The 22,112-nt window shown below is 39.4% G+C and overlaps 1 protein-coding gene and 1 long non-coding RNA gene across 9 annotated transcripts in view; one reads left to right on the top strand and one right to left on the bottom strand.

The window, feature by feature from the left end:
- The window catches only part of CLCN3 (chloride voltage-gated channel 3), a 148,534-nt gene that overhangs the window by 115,529 nt on the left and 10,893 nt on the right, over positions 1-22,112 (top strand). For 4 of the 8 annotated variants that reach the window (XM_006026207.3, XM_006026202.3, XM_006026208.3 and 1 more), the window contains 9 exons: positions 1,922-2,079; positions 4,464-4,563; positions 7,700-7,887; positions 8,817-8,939; positions 11,631-11,837; positions 13,175-13,255; positions 15,229-15,774; positions 18,130-18,316; positions 20,309-20,707. In XM_006026207.3, the coding sequence (XP_006026269.1) occupies positions 1,922-2,079; positions 4,464-4,563; positions 7,700-7,887; positions 8,817-8,939; positions 11,631-11,837; positions 13,175-13,255; positions 15,229-15,774; positions 18,130-18,316; positions 20,309-20,707 (1,989 nt within the window). Of the gene's footprint in view, positions 1-1,921; positions 2,080-4,463; positions 4,564-4,881; positions 4,924-7,671; positions 7,888-8,816; positions 8,940-11,630; positions 11,838-13,174; positions 13,256-15,228; positions 15,775-18,129; positions 18,317-20,308; positions 20,708-22,112 lie in introns of those variants that run through there. The other 4 variants (XM_006026201.3, XM_006026205.3, XM_006026203.3 and 1 more) reach the window with 2 other exon arrangements.
- The window catches only part of LOC102384777, a 15,207-nt gene continuing 8,892 nt past the window's right edge, over positions 15,798-22,112 (bottom strand). Inside the window, exon 3 of the long non-coding RNA XR_324137.2 lies at positions 15,798-16,330. This is a non-coding gene — a long non-coding RNA (uncharacterized LOC102384777). The remainder of the gene's footprint in view (positions 16,331-22,112) is intronic.

Below are 22,112 nucleotides of genomic sequence, written 5' to 3'. Positions count from 1 at the left end.
GCAGTATTCCAACTGCGGTCTGACCAGTGCCCGATAGAGGGGAATTATCACCTCCTTGGTTCTGTTCGTCATACATCTGCTGATGCACAATAAAGGGCCATTAGCTTTTCTGATGACTTTGTCACACTGGCGACTCATGTTCATCTTGGAGTCCACTAGGACTCCAAGATCCCTTTCCGCTTCCGTGCCTCCAAGCAGGTCATTTCCTAGGCAGTAGGTATGCTGGACATTTTTCCTCCCTAGGTGCAGCACTTTGCATTTCTCCTTGTTGAATTGCATTCTGTTGTTTTCTGCCCATATGTCCAACCTGTCCAGGTCTGCTTGTAGTTGTTCCCTGCCCTCCGGCGTGTCCACTTCTCCCCACAGTTTTGTGTCATCCGCAAACTTGGACAGAGTACACTTCACTCCCTTGTCCAAGACGCTGATGAAGACATTGAAGAGTATCGGTCCAAGGACCGAGCCCTGTGGGACCCCACTGCCCACACCCTTCCAGGTCGATACCGACCCATCCACTACGACTCTCTGGGTGCGACCCTCTAGCCAATTCGCCACCCACCGGACTGTGTAGTCATCCAAGTCACAGCCTCTTAACTTGTTCACCAGTATGGGGTGGGATACCGTATCGAAGGCCTTCCTGAAGTCTAAGTAAATGACGTCAACCCCTACTCCTGCGTTCAGGTGTTTTGTAACCTGGTCATAAAAAGAGACTAGATTAGTCAGGCATGATCTACCTGCTACGAACCCAGGCTGGTTTCCCCTCAGCATAATTTTTCCTGCCGGGCTTTTGGAAACTCTTTTTAAAAATCTTGATTATTTAAACAGGAGATTGTTCTGCATACTCTCATTTTTACCCTTTACACTCTTCATTGGAAACAAGTATGTCAGGGGCTTACCAGTGCTGCTAAGTCAGCTACAAAGGGAAGTGAAGGAGGACTCTGAAACGCCATACGACTTGGGAAGTGAAAGGGCAACTTGCTTGGGGGACCTACACTTGGAGGACTTGTTTCTAGGCCCTAAGTTGCCTTTTAGCAACTTGGTAACCCCCTGCTTTAATGATTTTTATGATTAAATTTTAATTTCACAAAACAAAAGAATTTTAGATAACATGCCTGACCCCATCAATGCTTGTCTTTTTACAACCAGTTTCCTGTAATATTCCTTTATCTGTATTAACCTTTAAGATAGTGTTTGATTGGAAGTGAGAACTTCTCATTTCTCACCTTGTGATGCTGCTCTTTCTTGAGTCCATGAGTAACAGAATGACTTGCAGACTTTGTTTCTAAATATTTAACTAATGGAAATATTAAGTCAACAGTACTGAAATTTAGCTTGCAGTTGAACACCAGGAACAAAACAATGGCAGTGTGTCAACAGGACTAAATAAGGTCTTTTGGACAAGAAAATAGTTGATGGTAGGTGGTGGGGAGACTTTCCAAACATCTGTTCATAATTTTTACCTGCTTAAGGTAATGGTAATGCACAACATGCACATTTAAAATAACAAATGTGTTGCCTTGTGATTAAGACCAAATATAATACTTCAGGTTCAGGAATAGGCTTAGACTTTGTGACCACTAGCATAGTAAGGAATGATTATCTGCTTACAGGCTTTGCGTGTTGCTGCAGCACAAAGGAATAATAATTACAAACTAGCCAAAGTCTTATTCAAGGTATTCATCGTTCTTGGTTTCTTTAGTCTTTTATGCAAACAGGTTTGATCAGAAGTGAAAAAGAAATGGCTGGAAAATGATGGTGATTAAAAACCTAAGACAAAAAGCTCCATAAAAACCTGCACCTAAAGAAATTATCGACATGGAAAGCACACCTGCCATAATTTTATGATGAGAATTATAAAGAGGATTTTGCAGACATTTATTTCCTGTTACAGAGTTTAATTATTTCTTCTGCTTTACTGCCCCAGGAACTCATTATACAATGACAAATGGAGGAAGCATTAACAGTTCAACGCATTTATTGGACCTCTTGGATGAACCCATACCTGGTGTTGGAACATACGATGACTTCCATACTATTGATTGGGTGCGGGAGAAGTGCAAAGACAGAGAAAGGCATAGACGGGTGCGTGAGATCAATAACAATAATTGGAAGTTATTTTTTGTTGTGTTTTGCACTAGGGTCTGATCCAGCCACCACTTTTAAATATGGGCATAGATCTAAAATAGTCACATTAGCCTCAGTAGCACTACTCACATTATTAGAGCTACCACCATGCTTAAATGTACTGCAAGATTGGGTTCTCAATTAATGAGGTAGTGTATTTTTCTGAAAGTGCAAATAAGGCTTTGTGCGCACAGAAAAGTCGTGTCCCTTTTTATTGTATTGGTATGTTTAAAGCTACCCTCAGTGTAGGTGCACTTGTACATATTAAAGAGTTTATACTGACATAATTGTTTCTATACAGGAATAAGGCATTTTTATACTGGTGTAATTGCACCAATACTAAGTTGTAGTACTGGTTTACCTATTTAGGTAATAAAATTACATGCTCAACTGAAATAGATAAACCGGTGCAAACACTGTGTGCAGATCAGGCCTTACTAAGAAATTGTTTTCCTTACTTTCCTTTATGAAAACACTTCCAAATCCTGAAATGTTCTTTTTTCCTTTCCATACTGGTCTTCTCTGAAATTCTTCAAACTTCAGGTCTCATTTAGGAAAGCACATGCAGAGCTTCTTAACCAGTGGGACTTGCATGATTTACAGGCCCATTAGTCACTAATATACCAGCTATTTGGGAGATCACTGTCAGGTTTTGGAATACCCACATTAAATTTACCCGTACGGGGAAAACAATTTGACGAGATCAATTTATTGTTTTGTTTTGTTTTGTCCCTGTTTCCTCGTAATATTTTCCTGAACTATTTTAACTTATATAAAATGGTAGGTAGTTTAAAAATGAAAGGTAACTAAATTGAAAACTTCCTGGTACTAAACTAGTTGCCAGCAGGTCTCATGCAAGAAATTTCCTCCAAGTACAATGCCATGTAATTTGCTGCATCACTGTTATTTGTTTGCCTTCTGCAAAAGCACAAATATCGGCTATTGTTGGAAGCAAAATACAAGGCCTTGTAGAGTGATCTGAGCTGCTCTGGCAAATCCTACATTGTTTCAAAAAACTCAAATCCCAATTGTAACTGTTCTAGCCAGTGCTTCTCTCAGGTACACAGATTTGTCTGCAATAGTTCTGAGAACATATACTCTGATTGTATAGGGCTGATATGTTGCTTTTTGCCACCTTTACCTTTAAATAATACTTTCTTTGGTAATTTGATGGCAAATAAGCAGTAGTTAATACAGCTTCCCAGAAATGATGCGAATATATTGGCTAGCCTTAGTTTGTGGCTATCACAGGATGGAATGCCAGAGCTGCCCAAATGCAAGCTGCATGGCTGCCAGTGAGTTGGCCTAGAAAGAAATGAATATCGCTCAAAACTAGCAACGGTTTGTTTAGTGTACATTCGATATGAGTGCTTTATAGAAGTCTGTGTAGCCCAGAATTATTAGTCTTAGAAGAAAGAAAAAGGATACTGACCAGTTTGCAGAGATTTTTAAAAGATGCTTTGAAAATGTAATATATCAGGTCTATAAACATAAAGTATATTCACTTCATTTTAAAAGAACATTGCCAGTTTGAAATTTAATGATCATGAAAAAAAGAGGGGCGGAGAGAGAGTAAAATGAGTTTTATGGATTATCCATGTTTCTAAATCCCCTTGCCCATTTTTGTGATTGATCAGTTATATTTTCTGTTTATTACATATCTTTTCTTTCCTTTTGAATATAAAAAATCCTACAAGAACAGGGATTTTCCAAACAGGAAGAACAGAAAAAGTACTTTTGAAATCAAATTAACTATGCATGAAATGCATTTAGACATACAAAGTAAATAAGCCCCCAAAACAGAGAGAATATTTTCAGTGGCAGTGGTTGTAAGCATCATTTGTAACAGTGTGGGTAAAAATATCAGGCAGAAAAAAGAAATATATGGGTACTTGCAATCAAATTCACCAGATATTAAATGTCCTTGAATTTAGTGGAATAATTTACTTCTAGCTAGGCTCTGTTAATCCATATTTATTCCTTGTTTCTAAAAATAATTTTCTGGTAACTTATTTCAGGTTTAACATACTATAAATTCACTTTCATTTTACAATAATTTATTCTAATAAAATGGACTATCGTGTACATTGTACGTTTTGTCTAAAGTTTATCCTCTGTTGTCCTTTGAATTATACAGATTCTTCTGTTCCTTCTTTTATTATCTTATACTTGAATTACCAGGTTGATCAAATATGTGTATGCAAATAATTATAGAGGGAAAGTGCTTCTTAGTTTAAGGATGAGGATATCTGTGAGCTGCTTTCATCACGAGTCTGTAAATCATATCTTAAAGGTACTAATGTTCCAGTTCATAACACAAGACGATCCATTTCTATTTGCAGATTAACAGCAAGAAGAAGGAATCGGCCTGGGAGATGACAAAAAGTTTATATGATGCCTGGTCAGGATGGCTAGTAGTTACACTAACTGGTTTGGCATCAGGTAAAGATAAATCAGAGGATCCCTTCTAGTGCTTACAATAGTGCACAACTACTTCTCTTTTCTAATTTTTTTCTGATCTTTCAAGCTTTCTACAGTGTGTGGGTTTTTGTCCTTGTATTAAAACAAGTATTATTTTGTTCTTGTATCTGCCCAGTATTATAAATGTATAAATGGGGAGACGTTTATGTATAATACCAGAACAGGATCAAGATAAAAGCATAATCTCATTTGAAGTAGTAAGTAGTCAAGTAACTAATGTAGTTCTTGAAAAAGATTCCAGAGTTTGGAGATTAGAGACTGTTTCTATCCACGAAATAGGTGACCTCCTTGCCCCGCTGAAATCAAGGAGAGCCTTAGCAGGTAAGTAAACTTCCTTACACTGAATAGACTACATAGTTGAATTTTGGCCTGGCACAATAACTTTTAGGACTGAGGTGGATATTCATTCTCCTAATTAATTTATTTATAGTTCCTTCTGTCTGAGATGGTGAGGAAGAGTGTCATTATTGATTGTAAGGATGATTCTTTTGCTGTGGATTTTCCCCTCGCTAGGAATGTATAGAGTCTTCTTTATTCCAACCACATCTATTGATGTTTATGTTGATAGGCTTTGATTACTTTTATTGAGTGAAATCCGGGCCTACTGAATAATCAGATCATTGGGAATAGTGCTGTTGACTTCATTGGACCCAGGAATTCCCAGGGAAAGCCAGCAAATGTTAAGCTGCTCTTAATTCAGTAAAAGATATGACCTTAAAAATTCCTTACTTCTTGCATAATTCCTGGACCATCACAGCTACAACAATCACTCTAACACTACTACTGTTATTCTTCTAGCAGCTTTACCAATATAAGTCCATTGTTTGTCTGTAGAGATGCATTCAATAAATCACCTAATTGAAAGTGTTTGAAATCAGTTTTTGTTACAAAACAGATTTTTATTAGTCATTAATAGTATCCGTCCCCTTGGGTTTGCCCAAATTTAGGGGACCAGACTTAGTGACAGAGAAGGCCTCTGCCACTCTTAGGGTACTATGGAAAACTGTTTTAAACCATAAACTGGTGTGAGCATGAGAAATTTCCTACTAAACTGGTAACAGGAAAACCATGCTTTTGTAAAACTGCCATTTAGTCTCCCTTTCTAACCTGTTTCCTTGAGTTGGGTAATAACGGCTTATCAAAAATTTGCCTTGACTGCAATTTTGACCTACCTTCACATCACAGAAGTCAGTCTTTAAGGGGCTGAGCTTGAGAAGTGCTGAGCATCTGTACTTCTCATTAACTTCAGTGTGAATTCTGGAGACTCAGAGCATCACAAGATCAGCTCATGTGTGGGTTATCTCAGGCAGCGTGTTTGAAATTCTTTTGATGTATCATTTGGGCTTCACTAATATTTTTGTTAGTGAGAGAGTTAATTATGCTATCAAATTTTATGATTGATCTCTTATGTTGAATATACAGTATTTGCTGACATATCACCAGGGATCTTGGTTTTCTGTTTAAAAATCGCAAAACAAAAAAAGAGGCCCCGAGGGAAGGGCAGCAGGGCAGGGAGCCTGAGCCCGTGGCATGGCAGATTGTACCCAGCCCCAGCCCACCCACAGATCTGGGGGACATGCCTGCCCAGGAGTGAACGCAGCAGCAGGGAGACAGCCCCACCTCTCCCCCTGCCCACGAGATAAGCCACCTGTGGCCCTGTCCTGCACCCTGCTTGGGCTCTGCAGCCACACATTCTGGCCCTGGGGCCCAAGCCCCATGCACCCCGCAGCTGGGCAGTAGTCCCAGCCCTGCCCAAAGCCCTCCCTCCCTATGGGTGCCTCAATCCCCCCCCCCACCAGATTTACCTGCAGGAGCTGCTCTCCAAGTCTGTGTGCATGTGCATATGCTCTCCAAGTCTGTGTGCGTGCGTATATGCACATGGCACCCCCTGCCTGACTGCCCTCTCCCCACTCCCCCAGCTGCTTGCAGGCTAGAACTCTGTGAGCCTGCAGAGAGCTCTTTGCAAAAGTGGAAAATCTGCATGTTTATCCATTAATGAGAAATCCAGGTGTTTTTTCAGTTAAAAGGGAAAAACCTCATATTTTTCCCCATTTTTCCATGGGGAACAGAAAACCCAGATTCCTGCATATCACACACACCTTTCCATCAAAACTTAGCCTTCCAAAATTGTTTTTTTCTTAAGTAGGGAAGCTGATTTTTGTCCCAGAATAGCAATTGTAGTATTTCTGTTTAAGCATCTGATGGGATCAGTTCACTTCCTGGCTTATTATAACATTTACGTGATTTCCTGCTAATGGATCTTCTGTCAACAGGTATTAACCAACTCTCCTTTTTTAATGGTCTTCATGTTCCACTAACCAAGCCATCCTTTCTTCTGCAGTTGTGCTAAAGAGTTTACAGTTTAGCTACTCCTGATCACTCGCTTATTTCACAGTCTTCTTATTTCACAGACTTCTTATTTTTAGCTTTTTTTAAAATGCTTGAACTGCCCATGGAATCCAGTCTTCAGGAGCAGCTGAAGTTTCAGCTTTTGCCTGAGCTGTCAAAAGCTGTTGACAGTTTAGCTGGGAAAGGGTTAAAGCTGTAGCTTTTGCCTGGTAGGAAAAGGGAGGGTGAGTAAACTGAAGATTAGGATCTGTCCTTACTCAATATGGCCATAAATCTGGAAAAAAAATATTTTTCTCCATTCTGCCTTCCCAAAAACAAGGTGTGTGTCTTATTTGGGTGTTTGTGATATGTAAGAAAATACAATAATAATTTCAGTGAATCATTTGAGCTACATTAACATGTCAGCTATATCCTCTGTCTTTTTATATATTTACTTTTTTGGACCGTTGAAAAATGGTATCTTAAATTATCATAGCTGATTTAATTAAGGAATTCTGTAATTTATCTGATACAGAATTTTAATGAAAAGACCTAGATCAGTTTCACCCCTTGCAAACTGATTTCCATGGAGGGACTCAATTAGTATTTTACAGAAAATATTTGAAATATCCTCTTTACTTGTGCCTTTTCCTTTAGGTTTGTTTTTATATATCAGTTAACTGCTGTTTTATGTCTGTTATATCAACAGATGTCAGTTTTTCTTGACTTTTTTAATTTCAGAAATCTAACACAACTGTTTGTACAACAGGGGCATTGGCTGGGTTAATAGATATTGCTGCTGATTGGATGACTGACTTAAAGGAAGGCATTTGCCTTAATGACTTGTGGTATAACCACGAGCAGTGTTGTTGGAGATCGAATGAGACTACATTTGAAGAGAGAGACAAATGCCCACAATGGAAAACATGGGCAGAACTAATAATTGGCCAAGCAGAAGTAAGTATAAACCCTAGTGAAGAAAGGGCTAGGATCAAGGAGTTGAACTAGGAACTTGAACATGTAGGTTGTATTATTAGTTGTTGGTGTTCTTTGGCTCTTATTTTGCTTGCCAAACCTGAATATGTTGTAATGAAGCATATACTGGCATAAAAGTGCATTTGCATTTACACTATTGAGGACAGCTATGCTAGTCAAACAATGTTAACAAAACGCTCCCCTTGGGCTTTATAGTTTGATCCTCCAAGCTTCTATCAAAGCTATTTTTTGGTGAGGCTCAGTGGTAGATCTTCTTTATGGGGCAGCTTTCAGCGTAAGGGTATTAATCTCTCTCTTTCTATTTTTCAGTCTCTAAAATTGGAAGCTATAATAATTAATTAATACTTATGAGCTGCTCAGATGCTACACTAATCAGCACAATAGAAATGTCTATAAATAAGTAAAGGGCTCATCTTCTGAAAGAGAACATGGCAGTTTGTGTTCTTGATTGTGGTTATGTGTAAAAATCCCCCAAAAACCAAGACTTGTTTTGTATTAATAAAATTCTGAGTTGGTTTTGTTCATTATTTTTTAGCAGTATGCAGTTTAGGAAAAAAATGACTCCATTAGATTTTACTAGCCTAAAGTTGCAAAAATTGACTGTGTTACCTATGACTCATTGATTTAATTGTTTCACTCTTGGTTTGATTAGTCTGATTTTGATATAGATCAAATAGATATTAGCCTAAACTTTTCTGTACAATTTAATCTAATGATTTTAACTTTTCAGACAAAGCTAATATTTGTTCATGTTAGTAATATTTGTTTCCATTAGACTGTATATGTAATTGTTTTTACCATAAGAGTCCTTCATGATTACTTTTGTTCAATGCATTTTGTTTACATATTAATGGAATTATATTGTGGGGTTTTTCTGCTTGTGTTTTTAGGGTCCAGGTTCATATATAATGAACTACATAATGTACATTTTCTGGGCTTTGAGCTTTGCTTTTCTAGCGGTTTCTTTTGTGAAGGTGTTTGCTCCTTATGCCTGTGGCTCTGGGATACCAGAGGTAGGATATGAAGAATTTCTATTTTTATGAATGTTTAATGCTAAGAAATGACAGATTATGTTGCCTAGATATTATAATAAAATAATGCTAAAAGGTCATGTTACCTTATATTACATACTGCGGGAAGGGGAAGGCAAGAACAAACCTTTAACGTATATACAATACTATATTTAATACAAGTAATAATTTTCATTGCACTAAAAAAATACCAGCAGTCTAAAAATAATGTTGCCTGAGTTCTTGAATTTGCTTTCAGATGACCTGAATTTACAGTGAGACTTTTTGGTTTGTTCTGGAGACCTCTGAAGTGATTTTTTTTCTGTCTTGCCATTTTAGGGATGATAGAACAGTAATTCATTGTTGCAGTGCAATGCCCTTTATTGCAGTAATCAATCTTTTGCTGCATTACCCATTATTGTTTTTAGTAATGCAAACTGATGTGCAACCAGGTAATAAACTAAAAATGTTTTTTGAGCAAATAACAGCAAAGTCTTGTTGTTTGTACAACTACTTGTCACCTGTCTAACTTCAGAATTGTAAGAATTGCACTTTCTGGTCATTCTAGTAGAATGACTGCTTGTTTATAAGTATTACCCAAGATTTTTAAGACTCTGAGGTCCAAGGGTTTGTCCTTGCATAAGAGTCTCCCTTGAAATAAGTAAGAATTTTATGCATTTATCCAAATGCTGTATTGATCCTAAATCTATCTAAATTTACACTGCTAACATTTAAATTATAGGATTATAGCATTAAAGGGCTGGAAAGATCTCAAAGGTCACCTAATCCAACCCAGTTCAGTGGCAGGATTTACTGTTCCTAAACCATCAAAATCAGATACCAGGAAATAAATTCCACAACTCCCTGAGGCAGTCTGCTCCTTTGCCCTATGGTTTAGGAAGCTTTTCTTGAAATTTTAAATTACATCTTCTTTGCTGCAGTTTAAATCCGTTACCTCCTATCCTGCCCTCTGTTGCAAGAAAAGCTATTTTTTTAATTCCCTTATAGCAGCGGTTTAAAAACTACGGCAAAGCCCCATCATCTGGCCCTCAATGCTGCCTTGGGGTCCAGAGTTGACCCACATGCGACACACAGTGGGCGCGTCTGCACATGCATTTTCTGCAGCACCAGTTTACTTGCAAGTAAACTACTCACGAATAAACAGTGCCAGGCAGGGGTCTACACATGCAGGGAACCAGCAGCAGGGAACTGGTGGATCGAGGCAGTGGGCTGGGACTTATCCCACCTCTGCAGCTATTTCCAAGCCTCATGCCTCAATCACCCAGTCGGGGCTTGGGGCTGGGACCTGTCCCTGACCATGACAGTTCCCAGTTCCTGCTCTGCATGCCAGGCAGAGGCTGGGAAGCTTGTTCCTCGCTCAGCTCTGTGAGCCTGGAGCTGGGGAGGAGAACAGGCTGCGGAGCCTCTCCAGCCTATTCTCCCCACAAGCTCTGTGATCATGGAACTGAGTGTGCAACAAGCTCCCCAGCCTGTTTTCCCCCGCACCACCCAGCTCCACGCTTGTGGAACTGGGTGGGAAACAGGCTCCCCGGCCCCCTCCAGCAGGGAACTCCCAGCACCAGCTCCACAACCGCAGGGCCAGTGCTGGGGAGACCCTTATCTCCCAGTGCTGGCCCTGCTGTCCTGGAGCTGTTGCTGGGAGAGAAGAGTCTCCCATCCAGCACCTGCCATACATATAGCGCATCCCCCTGCCCCTCTGCCGGTCACTCTTAGGTGGGTGTGGTGTGCAGCAGGGCTCCCAGACTAGCTGAAGTGGGTGCTGAATGTGGTATACATCCTGGACCGGTACCACATGCAATGCAGTCCTGGACCAGCCAGAGTGAACTACGCATACACTGGATCTCGCAAGTAGAGGGAGAAAGGGTAGGCCCATGGGCCCAACCTGTCCTATGGCCTGGCCCCACACCACTCATCCAGCCCACAAGGCCAGATGAGTTTTTCACCCCTGTGTTGTACCATATTTCTATGGTGCTCATTTGAATTTTCCTTGCTCTGAGTGTGTTACTGTTTATCAATTTTTTTCTGACTAATGGCATAATACTATTAGGCAAAGAAATGCATTTGAAAAATGTAATTTTTTTTCTAGTGAAAATAGCAGCTTTTCTTTATCAGTATGTGTTAGTTAGCCTTACCCTCACATGTTGTTTACAATACCAGCTGAGAATATAAGGAAGAGTAAAATTGGCAAAACAGCATATTAGGATTCAGGTTAATGAAAATAATTAATTGGTATCTCTGAATACAGTTTTCATAGTTGGTTTGTTTCTGCTGCAAGAATTTTATAATTAGCATTTGTCAGGTTACATAATAAAGCTATTTAATGAATATAGTCTTGTACATGACTGGAGGTATCTTTTCTATTTAATATAATCAATCCACAGAGATGCCATATGCCACTGCATTATGTGTGAATATACCTCTTAGATAATAGTGTAAATGTATCATAAGCAGTAGGCTTCTGGTAAACAAACTGACTGTAGATAATTTGACATTCAGTTAGTAATTTGAAAACAAATGTTTTAAGAGTGGTATTCTTCAGGGGAAAAAAACCTCCTCAAATATGTCATTTTAAGCTACATTTCTGAAATGGGAGAGTTAAAATCCTATGAACGTTAAAGTTTGTATATTTTCTAAAGAAAATGAAATGCAATAACATGTTTTTTTTTCTCTTAGATTAAAACTATCTTGAGTGGCTTCATCATCAGAGGTTACTTGGGCAAGTGGACCTTGATGATTAAAACCATCACTTTAGTCTTGGCTGTAGCATCAGGCTTGAGCTTAGGAAAGGAGGGTCCTTTGGTACATGTAGCTTGTTGCTGTGGGAATATTTTTTCCTACCTCTTTCCAAAGTACAGCACAAATGAAGCTAAAAAAAGAGAGGTAAGTTCCTTCTAAAACTCGAAAAATTATGTGTTTTATAATCCATTCTGCTTAGCTTGCAGCCTGAGAATCCTTGCTTTAAGACAAAACAGAAGATGTATCCTGTGTTCAATAGTAAAGGGTGGAAATAGAGATAAGGAGACCACAGTAAGGGGGAAAGAAAGAGTAAAAGGAGAAAGGAAATCCAGAGGGAATGAAATAGAAAAAAGGATAGAATGCAAGAAGAAAAAGAATGGAAGACAGAAACTAGTCAAAAATAAAAAAGCCCCTCCTCCTTTGGTTGCATAATCTAAGGACCATATAGAATGGTGGCCACATATTGTACTTATACTGTTCATTGTCCACATTGAAAGGAAAAAAGCATAGATAGGAAACTGAAGAAAAAATACTCTGTAGTTTATTGACATATGGAAAAAAACCCCAATTCACTTGACCAAATGCAAAGGGAAAAGGTGTCTTTTTGATTAAAGCAATCAGGACTTGTGGGAGAGTTAATGTCTTTCATTAGACCAGGGATGGGCAAAATGTGGCCCGTGGGCTGGATGCGGCCCGCCAGGCCATTCTGTCCGGCTTGCGGGGCCCCTAAAAAACTTAGAAAATTAATATTTATCTGCCCCTGGCTGCCTGTCATGCAGCCCTCGATGGCTTGACAAAACTCGGTAAGTGGCCTTCCGCCCAAAATAATTGCCCACCCCTGCATTAAACCAACTAGTTAATCTTGTAGATTAAGTGTTTCGTATGTAGCACCGGACCTCCACCCCCTCAAAAATCACATCTACAATTGAGAATTCAGAATTACTGGCAGATTCATCGGGTATTTTCTAAGCTTCTGTCTCTCCAATATTTTATTCAGAACTGATTCTTCATGGCAGGAGCTACCCACTGCTCCCTTTTTGAATTTTGCTGCTAGTGCCCATGAGACGTGAGCAGTGAACTTCCTCCATCACTGGCTCATATTAATTCCAGTTAATTTTAATCAGCTCCTGAAATAATGTTTGACTATTAGTTCAAACTATTGTACTTTCATAATAGTGGCTTTGCTGCTGGCTAAAACTCCTGTCCCATAGCAGTTATGTGATGTAGAGAGCTGTCATCACAAGAGAAGCTGGGAGGAAGAACGCTCATTGAGAAAAGACTAACAAGAGAAGCTGGAATGGCAGTACAGGATATAGTGTGCAGAATAAGCAGTTGTGCCTTTTACAGGAGGAAGGGAAGAGATCACCAGTTTGTCTTTTAGGATTCTAAGGTCTCTGCTGCCATGTAAATACTTACTGGTCTGTCATAGCAATAAGTTTAAACAAACACCAAAACAAAATCTCATCGTTCATCTTTTCCAGGTGTTATCAGCTGCATCAGCAGCAGGAGTATCAGTAGCTTTTGGTGCCCCAATTGGTGGAGTCCTTTTTAGTCTGGAGGAGGTATGTGAAGAGATGTGTGGAAATGTATTGAAAAAGGAATGTTTTAACACCAGTAGTCTCAAACCTTTTATATCCAGAGCCTTTTGTAAGACTCTTCCATGAGCCCTGATTCTGCAATGAATTCTTTGTATAGCTTCTTTGCTGCATAGGGTCCTCCTCAGCAACTTGAGTAGTAGCCCACCTTAGGTAGTATTGCTTTATTATATTGGTGTGACTGTTATTTGGCTTTGATTCATTCACTTCAGTGATTTTTCTTCATAAAATGTATGGTCTTAGACATTCACATCATGAATTCTGTTAGGGGCAAGCTCCTCAGATAACACTGGTTCATACGAGTGTCATAGGCTAACATTTCTTTGTTTCTGTTTTATATTTCATGAATAGAGTTAATCCAAATGTTCCTGGTGACAATTTAAAATTCCCCCTTATTGGCAAAGAAAGAAAATGAGTACTTACCAAGAACTGAAGCTGCTGGTGGGGGGGATGTTATTGTGCAATTAAATCCTTGCCTGTTTTTAATCCCTACACTTTATATTTAAAAAAAATTGTACATGTAGGAGCCTTCTTAATCTAGTGTATTGTAGAAAGTGCTGATCGGCTTATCTGGCCTTGCCAACTTGCTTCTAACACTCTAATTTCCTGATGCTAGAAATATATTTTGTTAATTTAAAAAAAAGGCAAATAAAGGTGTTCTTTCTATCCATTTTGATAGAACAGGCATTGGTCCAACATGGATTCTACATTTTTTAATAACTGAAAACATCATTCTAATATTATAAAAACTTAAGTCTGTCTGTCTGTCTGTTCGTAACACTTTATTCACGCTCTGATTGGCTGATGGAAACAGCTATTCGGAGTACTCCAAGCGTGGGGGAGCGCTACCATGATTCTGACGCTGCGCTGAGGACTGGACAGAGGTGCCACTGGCCTTGGCTCCCCCACCCCACTCCCTGCAAGAGGCAGAACAATGGCAGCATGGGGAGTTACGTGGCGGCACTCCATCCCAGCCCCCTGCCCCCAACGCTCCTGTCATTCTTGACGGGCAATTGGCTAGTAACATTATATTTATAAAGACATTATACTATAAAACTGAACTCCAAGCTAGTGAAATTCTTCTCTCATGAATATGCGTTTTCAGTTCAGTATCCCTGCCCTTTTTTTGTATTTGGTAGCCTTAGGAGTATATTTCAGAGCATTAGTATCTATATGAGACAGCTAATTTAGATCTAATTAAAAATCCCAGTTTCAATACTTTGAACATTAGAGGTGAAGAAAAGAAGCAGCCAGGAGACTTTCCACATGTAATTTCTGCCTTATTGCTGTAGTATTCTGGAAACATCTCTAATATTTTTAAGAAAAAACAAAAAGGAAAAAAGAAACATCTTGGAAGTTGATGTCCAAGGCTATTAAAAAATCATGCTAATTATAGGTGGGTTAGCAGGCCTGATTTTAGGTGGCAATTTTTTCGTATCTTGGCAATAGATCTTGAAATCCCATTAGCCACCTGAAGCACTTTCTACAGTACCACTTTCAGTGGAGCCAAACCATTGTTAGTAACAGCGGCAAGTTTTAAAGAAGGCTGCTAGAGTGCCTCAGCAGGTGGTGTGCATAGCAGAGATCACAGCTGAGTATGTTAAGGCCATAACTATTTGTTAAAATTTAGCGAGTAATTTAAAAAAACATTACCATTCTCAAGAATTTTGCCAAAGTCTTGATGTGATGATGCTTTTAGCATTGCTTTTGCACTGGCTTGTCCATTAAGGATGATGCAGCATAACTATGAAATGCCTCATAGCGCTTTAAACATATAAAATAATATATAGAAGTGTCCAGAATTGCTATTTTTGGTTGATAACTCAGTGTTTTCTTGCTTAGTGCGAACAAAGGATGGAATAGCTGTTGTTTTCTGTGGATTTTACTTTGAAATGTTGTTAAAATGAACTGCTGGTAATTCTAACTTTTCCCCTTTGCAGGTCAGTTATTACTTCCCACTAAAAACTTTGTGGAGGTCATTTTTTGCAGCTTTAGTTGCTGCTTTTGTTTTGAGATCCATCAATCCTTTTGGTAACAGCCGTCTAGTTCTTTTTTATGTGGAATACCACACCCCCTGGTACCTTTTTGAACTACTTCCTTTCATTCTCCTGGGGGTGTTTGGTGGGCTCTGGGGAGCATTTTTCATTCGTGCAAACATCGCCTGGTGCCGCCGCCGCAAATCAACAAAGTTTGGGAAGTATCCTGTCCTGGAGGTCATCATTGTTGCAGCAATAACAGCTGTCATTGCCTTTCCCAATCCATACACAAGGCTCAACACCAGTGAACTCATTAAAGAGCTCTTCACAGACTGCGGACCCTTGGAATCCTCCTCTCTCTGTGATTACAGAAATGACATGAATGCCAGTAAGATTGTAGATGATATTCCTGACCGTCCAGCAGGCACTGGAGTTTATTCGGCCATATGGCAGTTGTGTTTAGCACTTATATTCAAAATAATTATGACAGTCTTCACCTTTGGCATCAAGGTAAGTCTTCACATAAGGATTTCAAAATGCAGTGTGATAATTACCACTCTTTCTTTCTTTTTAATGATTGTTGAAACAAATCTTTTAGGAAATTGCTTTTGCTTTAATATTAGTTCTGTAAATGGCCATTTTGCTTATAAAGGGGTCTGTTGAAATGTACATCAAGTACAGAAACACGTTGGCTCTATGGTGTCAAACCCATACAAACTGAAATAATGCTTCCCAGATTTCTGAAAACTAAATGCACATCAAAAAAATGAAATCAGGCTCCACCAGCACTGCCATGTGATGTCAGAGGCCTGCCTGTCTGAATGCATATCACTTCTCCATATCCTGTTCCAATGCAGTCCTTCTGAATGTAGTGGGATTTGTAGATTAATTTATCAGATAGTTCAGAGTAGACTTTCTGCTTCACTGCTCTGATTCAGTTGCTTTAGTTGAACCTTTCTTCTTTTTGTGGTTCTTCAAGTTTAATTGTTAGGAAAATATTTTTGTACAGTGATGGATATTTGTTTCTTGGTCTACATACAGTCAGGGTAGGGATTATGCTCATCTCCTGTAGTAGGGAACAATAAAAAAACTTATTTGTTGCTTATTATGGATAGGATACAATTGTACATAATCAGGCCCATGGGAGGAAATGAATAGGGAAAGGATATTGGAGCATGAGTCTAGCAAAGAACTGGAAACAAGTTGATCTAAGTGAGTAAGCAAAAGCACTTGGGTTCTGCAGCAGGACATTGGCAGCTTCAAAGCCTTTTTTATTGTACCTTATGCTATCACGAAAGGTTAATTTTTTCAGTGTGCTGCTGTGTCATGGGAAGAACTGTAAGAAGGGAAAAGCTGAGGGATTTAACAGCTAGATTTGGGCTATGTGCATTGGATACTCAGTAAAAGCTGGGACATAGTTTGCATTGTGATATAAGGACATTAATTGGAAGTTGCTACTGATATGATAACAGTGAATAGTTAACAGTGTTTCAGGGATGCTGATTCCTTGAGATGGAGAAGTAAACATCGCTCTTAAAGCCTGGGTTTCTGACTTGCATTTTTAGATGGAAGTAGCTGCATTGATTTGCCCTGGTTTCATATTTTCAAAGTCATCTTTGCAGCCCAAATGTTGCCAGTAATGATGATGATGATAATAACAAATGAGAATGAATTCTGTAATGCAGTTTTGCAGCAGGGATTTGCTTTCACAGCAAAGACTGTGCGTAGAACTGCTAGATATGTTGTAACTGAAGTGATCTGTTTTATTACATGCACATCTTATTAGTCATTTCTTTTTCCTTAAATTAATGTATTGTATTTTGAAGAAGCATATTTAGTCAAAATGGAAGGAACATATTTATAGTAAGACTTGCATTTCATCCAACATGACACACACTTCTAGCACTTCTGACTGCCTTTAGGAGAGGTAGCAATGTAATTTCAGCATTCAACAACACATTTACAGCCAAATATGTTTTGCAGATGGGATATTTGCTTCCAGAGGAGAAGTAAGCATGAATAGCAGCAACTGCACTTTTGAATCCTCATAGTTTAATGCTGCTGATATAAACCAGGCTTTGCACTGCCTCTTTTAGGAATCATGTATTATCAGGCAAAGCTGCATCTCTAGGTCATGGTAACTAATAGGAAAAAAGAAATTAAATGGATATGGTAACTACGAATTACAAACACTGTGGTTCTATTCTGTATGTGGTGTATCTGAGCAGTTAGTAGAAACAATGGTTGCTCTTTGGGTAGTTCTCATATTTAAGAGCCTCTGAGATGCCAACATTAAAGGTGCAGTGTAATAAGGAGGATTTGGTTCATGCACTTTTAAAAACATACCTGTTGCACTGAGCAAATCATGAGAACGTGGTAGCTAGTTAGGGTACTGGGCAGATGCCTCTTTGGGGCACGTTTGTTGGCTCTTTGGAATTTCAGACCGTACAGAAAGGCACAGAACAATAAGGAAGATCTTTCAGTCTTATAACCTGACTTAGGGTACAGGTCTGGAGGAGCTGTGATGTTAGCCCTGGGAATTCTTCCTTGCTGATACCCTCTGCCTTAAATGTATATACAATGTAAGTAAACACACTCTTAACATGTAATTGACTCAAGTAACTGAAGAGTCGATATTTTTGGCGTTAAATATTCTCAGTTTATGATGTCAGTTTACATAGAAACACTGGCAATTTGATCACTTACATCTCTCTGTTTGAAACTTCAGGTCAGAATTACTTTTGAAAAGATGTCAGTTAATTCTCTATGGATTTGTGTGAAGTACATTTTTCAATAACAAGCTGCATGAGGCCACGTGTATTTTACAGCTTTATCATATTAATATTTTTATTGCTTCTGTCGTAGGTACCATCTGGTTTGTTCATCCCCAGCATGGCAATTGGAGCAATAGCAGGGAGAATTGTAGGAATCGCAGTGGAGCAGCTGGCCTATTATCACCACGACTGGTTTATCTTCAAGGAGTGGTGTGAGGTTGGAGCTGATTGTATCACACCAGGCCTTTATGCCATGGTTGGTGCTGCTGCATGCTTAGGTAACTGAACTGTAACCTGAAAATAGGGGACTGATATTTTTAGTATTAGCAAAATAGAATTCTTTAAGGATGAAAGGAAAAAGCTGCAATCAAGCACATGTTTATAAGCAGGGATCCTGGTTTTCTCTGATTAAAAAAAATCTGCAATTTTCAGGTTAAAAAAGTAACCCAAAATCCACAGTTTTCTGTGATCAAAATGAAACGCCACTATATATATATTGATGTATTACTGGTGTTTCATTTTAATCACGGAAAAATGTGGATTTTGGGTTACTTTTTTAAACCTGAAAATTGGGGATTTTTTTTTATCAGAGAAAACCAGGATCCCTATTTATAAGTATCGGAGGAATTTTGTACACAGAACCGTGTACATAGTTGTAGGTACATAGGAAAATACATACATGTATCTATAGGAAATTATGATGATCAGAAGACTGGAATGTAACATTTACATAATTTACAAAATACAGATCAGTGATGTTCTATGGAATAGAAGAATTTAAATCCTAGGGTCCACTTTCTTTTGGACATGGAGAGACATTAATTACTGCTTAGTTAGAGGAAGGATTCTTGAAAGTTATATTTCCCACAATGGAGAGTTTGTTAATCAAGAGGCGTTAAAATTATTTTCAGGTATTTACCTTCCATCTGCTGCTGCTGGTTTCTGTATCTGTTCCAAAAATATTTTCTGGAAATGACATCAGGAAAGACAAGTGACTAATAATGATTTGAGGTGCTGGATTTGAGATGCTTCTAAGAGGTCTGGTTTTCAGAAAGTGCTGAGCTGCCACTCTCTGAAAATCAGCCCCTCTGATTGTGTCTCATGATGGGCACTAAGTTTGAATGCCTTGCTTTAGCTTCTTATATAGTTGACTTTCATTAAACTTTGACAAGCCATTTGTACAGTTCTCCATTTGAACAACTGTATCAGTAAACAATCAAATTAAAAGGTAGAAAAAAATTGAAAGGCTAAAAAGAACCTCGTCATAACCCTTTTTGAAAAACCCACCTAAAGCTCTTTACTCATGTCTTGAATATATAGGAAGAAGTCTGATGCACTCCTGTTCCTGAACGTGTTTAGATAACACAAGGCTATCAGAGCAAAAAACATTATCAACTAATTTTTAAGTACAGGGGAATGTTTTACACATATACTAAGCCACTGTTGATGCCATTGCCCTGCAGTATCTTATGTATCATCTAAAGAAATTGATCTAGCTAAATCCCTCCAGGAGGACACACATGATTTACAACAGAGGAAGAGAACTATTGAATGTTAAATTAGGAGAGAGAAATATAATTTGCGTCTTTCCAATTGCTCCAAGAGGAGGTCATTTTTGTCAGTTCAGGGTTTTCTTTCGAATGTATAATTGAGAAAAGCTAAAGCATTCAGTTCTTAATCCCTTTGAGAAGCGCAGCTCTCTAACTGCTTCTCACATTTCCCTTTATAAACAGTTTTGTTCTATTTTTACCAAATTCTGATCTTGGAGGTGTTTCCTTGAATATCTTGGTAGTTAATATTTTAGTTAAATAACACTGAAAAAAGAAATTTAGTGCTGTAAAGATTATTTCAGAATCTTTGGATTTTTAGTTAATTTATATGATAAAATCACACATGCTTTTTCTTTTGTAAGACATGATCTGTCTCTTCATTTCTTTAGGGTTCTTCTCTTCTAGTACTCCTGTTTTATAAGATATTCTGTTCTCCTATTGTAAGCTGCCCTGAGCCTTTTTTGGGAAGGGCAGCATATACCTTGAATGGACAAACAAATAAATAACACAAATATTCTGTTATTTCCAGAGTTCTATTATTTTCTTTTAGTCCTGTACCGGTTGCTGTTAGAGGGTATTCATTAGCTGAGGACTTTCATGAGCAAAGTCATTAACAGTTTGGTACCTGGCAGTTAATAGGAGATCAGGAAATTCCTCAGCTGGGATACTATGTCATTTTTACTAGCATATTTACAGAGTTGTTTTTTTTTTCTTTTGCAGGTGGTGTGACTAGGATGACTGTCTCTCTAGTAGTCATTGTATTTGAGTTAACTGGGGGCCTGGAATATATTGTGCCCCTCATGGCTGCAGTAATGACCAGTAAGTGGGTGGGTGATGCCTTTGGTAGGGAAGGCATCTATGAAGCACATATCCGGCTGAATGGATATCCTTTCCTGGATGCTAAGGAAGAATTCACTCACACAACACTGGCTGCTGATGTTATGAGACCTCGAAGAAGTGATCCACCTTTGGCAGTTCTGACACAGGATAATATGACGGTGGACGATATAGAAAACTTGATCAATGAAACTAGCTATAATGGTTTCCCTGTTATAATGTCAAAAGAATCTCAGAGACTAGTGGGATTTGCTCTAAGGAGAGATTTAACTATTGCAATAGGTAATTATTTTCCAGTACTATATAATCATATGTTCTTTAAAGCAGAATTTACTGTGTATGCCTTCCTTTTGTGTTAAACTGTTTCATATTTCTCAAAATGCAGCTAACATGGGCTTCTGGCTCCTTCCTTATTGCTGGGACTAAGAATCTTAGAACTCCATTTTAGAGCCATGGCTGAGACAGACAACTTTTATTTTCTTGTCTCTTTCATAAGAATTGCCACACAGGACTAGACCATTTAACCATATAGTTTGCTATTCTGCCTTCAATAGTAGCCAATACTGGCTGCAGAGGAGGAAGTTATGAAATTCTGGTAGCAGAACGAATTATGTAATATAGCACCATGGAAGGAAGCCTAGTTCATTCAGTTGCTGTTCCTGTATCTCTTGTGGCTTTGTTCTAATGCTTCCTCAGTTGAGATGCTACTCCTTTAAGTTGTCATTTCCAACCTGTGGTGTCCTCTAAGAACTGAGTCACCTCTCTGTGGGCAACCTGAATTGGACTTCAAACTTAATGTTGTATTTCAATTGTAATGTTCAATTTCAATTATAACCTTTTGGGCTGATTGACATATTTTAATTCATAAACTAGAATGCTTAAATTGGATTGCTGTTAAAGATTTGTTAAAAGAATGGTTTTCTTATAATTAGAAGATGATGCAGCACTATAGTTTATTAACTGCTTTTTTTAATCAGTTTCAAATCAGAATGCCCCAGTATAATCAACATTGTGGCATTCTCTTAAATAAGGGGTGGGCAAAATACAGCCCATGGGCCGGATCCAGCCCGCAAGGCCGTGCTATCCAGCCCGTGGGGCCCCTAAAAAAAAAATGTAGAAAATCAATATTTCTCTGCCCTTAGTTCCTGCCAAAAATGACAGGAACCAAGGGCAGTAGGACCCAGGGGAAGCCCGGCGGGCTTCAATAACAGCAGGGCCTGCCCCCCAGCCAGAAGCCCCAGCCAGGGTTTCTGGGCTGGGAGCACGTGGCTGCCCTGGCGTGGGAAGCTCAGATAAGTGGGAGGAGGGACCCCGGGCAGGGAAGGAGAGCGGGGGGAAGCGGACCCTCCCTGCCCCACACCCAGTGCCCCGCGCTGCAGCTGCTTGCAGCCTGTGTGGGGCTGCCTATGCCCGCCTCAGACAGCCCCATGTGGGCTGCCAGTACCTGCAGTATGGGGCACCTGGTGTGGGGCGGAGGAGGGGCCGCTTCCCCCCCATGCTCAGCTTTTCCCTGGGCTCCTTCCCTGTGCAGAGAAAAGCCTCCCCTCGCCTGCCCCCCGTGCCCAGCGCCCCGTGCTGCAGGTGCTCGCAGCCTGCGTGGGGCTGTCTGGAGCAGGCACAAGCAGCCCCAGGCAGGCTGCAAGCGGCTGCAGGGTGGGGTGCTGGGCATGGGGGAGGGGAGGGCGGC

This window comes from Alligator sinensis, unplaced genomic scaffold (genome assembly GCF_000455745.1).
Source record: "Alligator sinensis unplaced genomic scaffold, ASM45574v1 scaffold512_2, whole genome shotgun sequence".
NCBI lineage: Eukaryota > Metazoa > Chordata > Crocodylia > Alligatoridae > Alligator > Alligator sinensis.
Note: the sequence above shows the minus strand (reverse complement) of the source record. Positions and strands in the feature narration are given on the sequence as shown.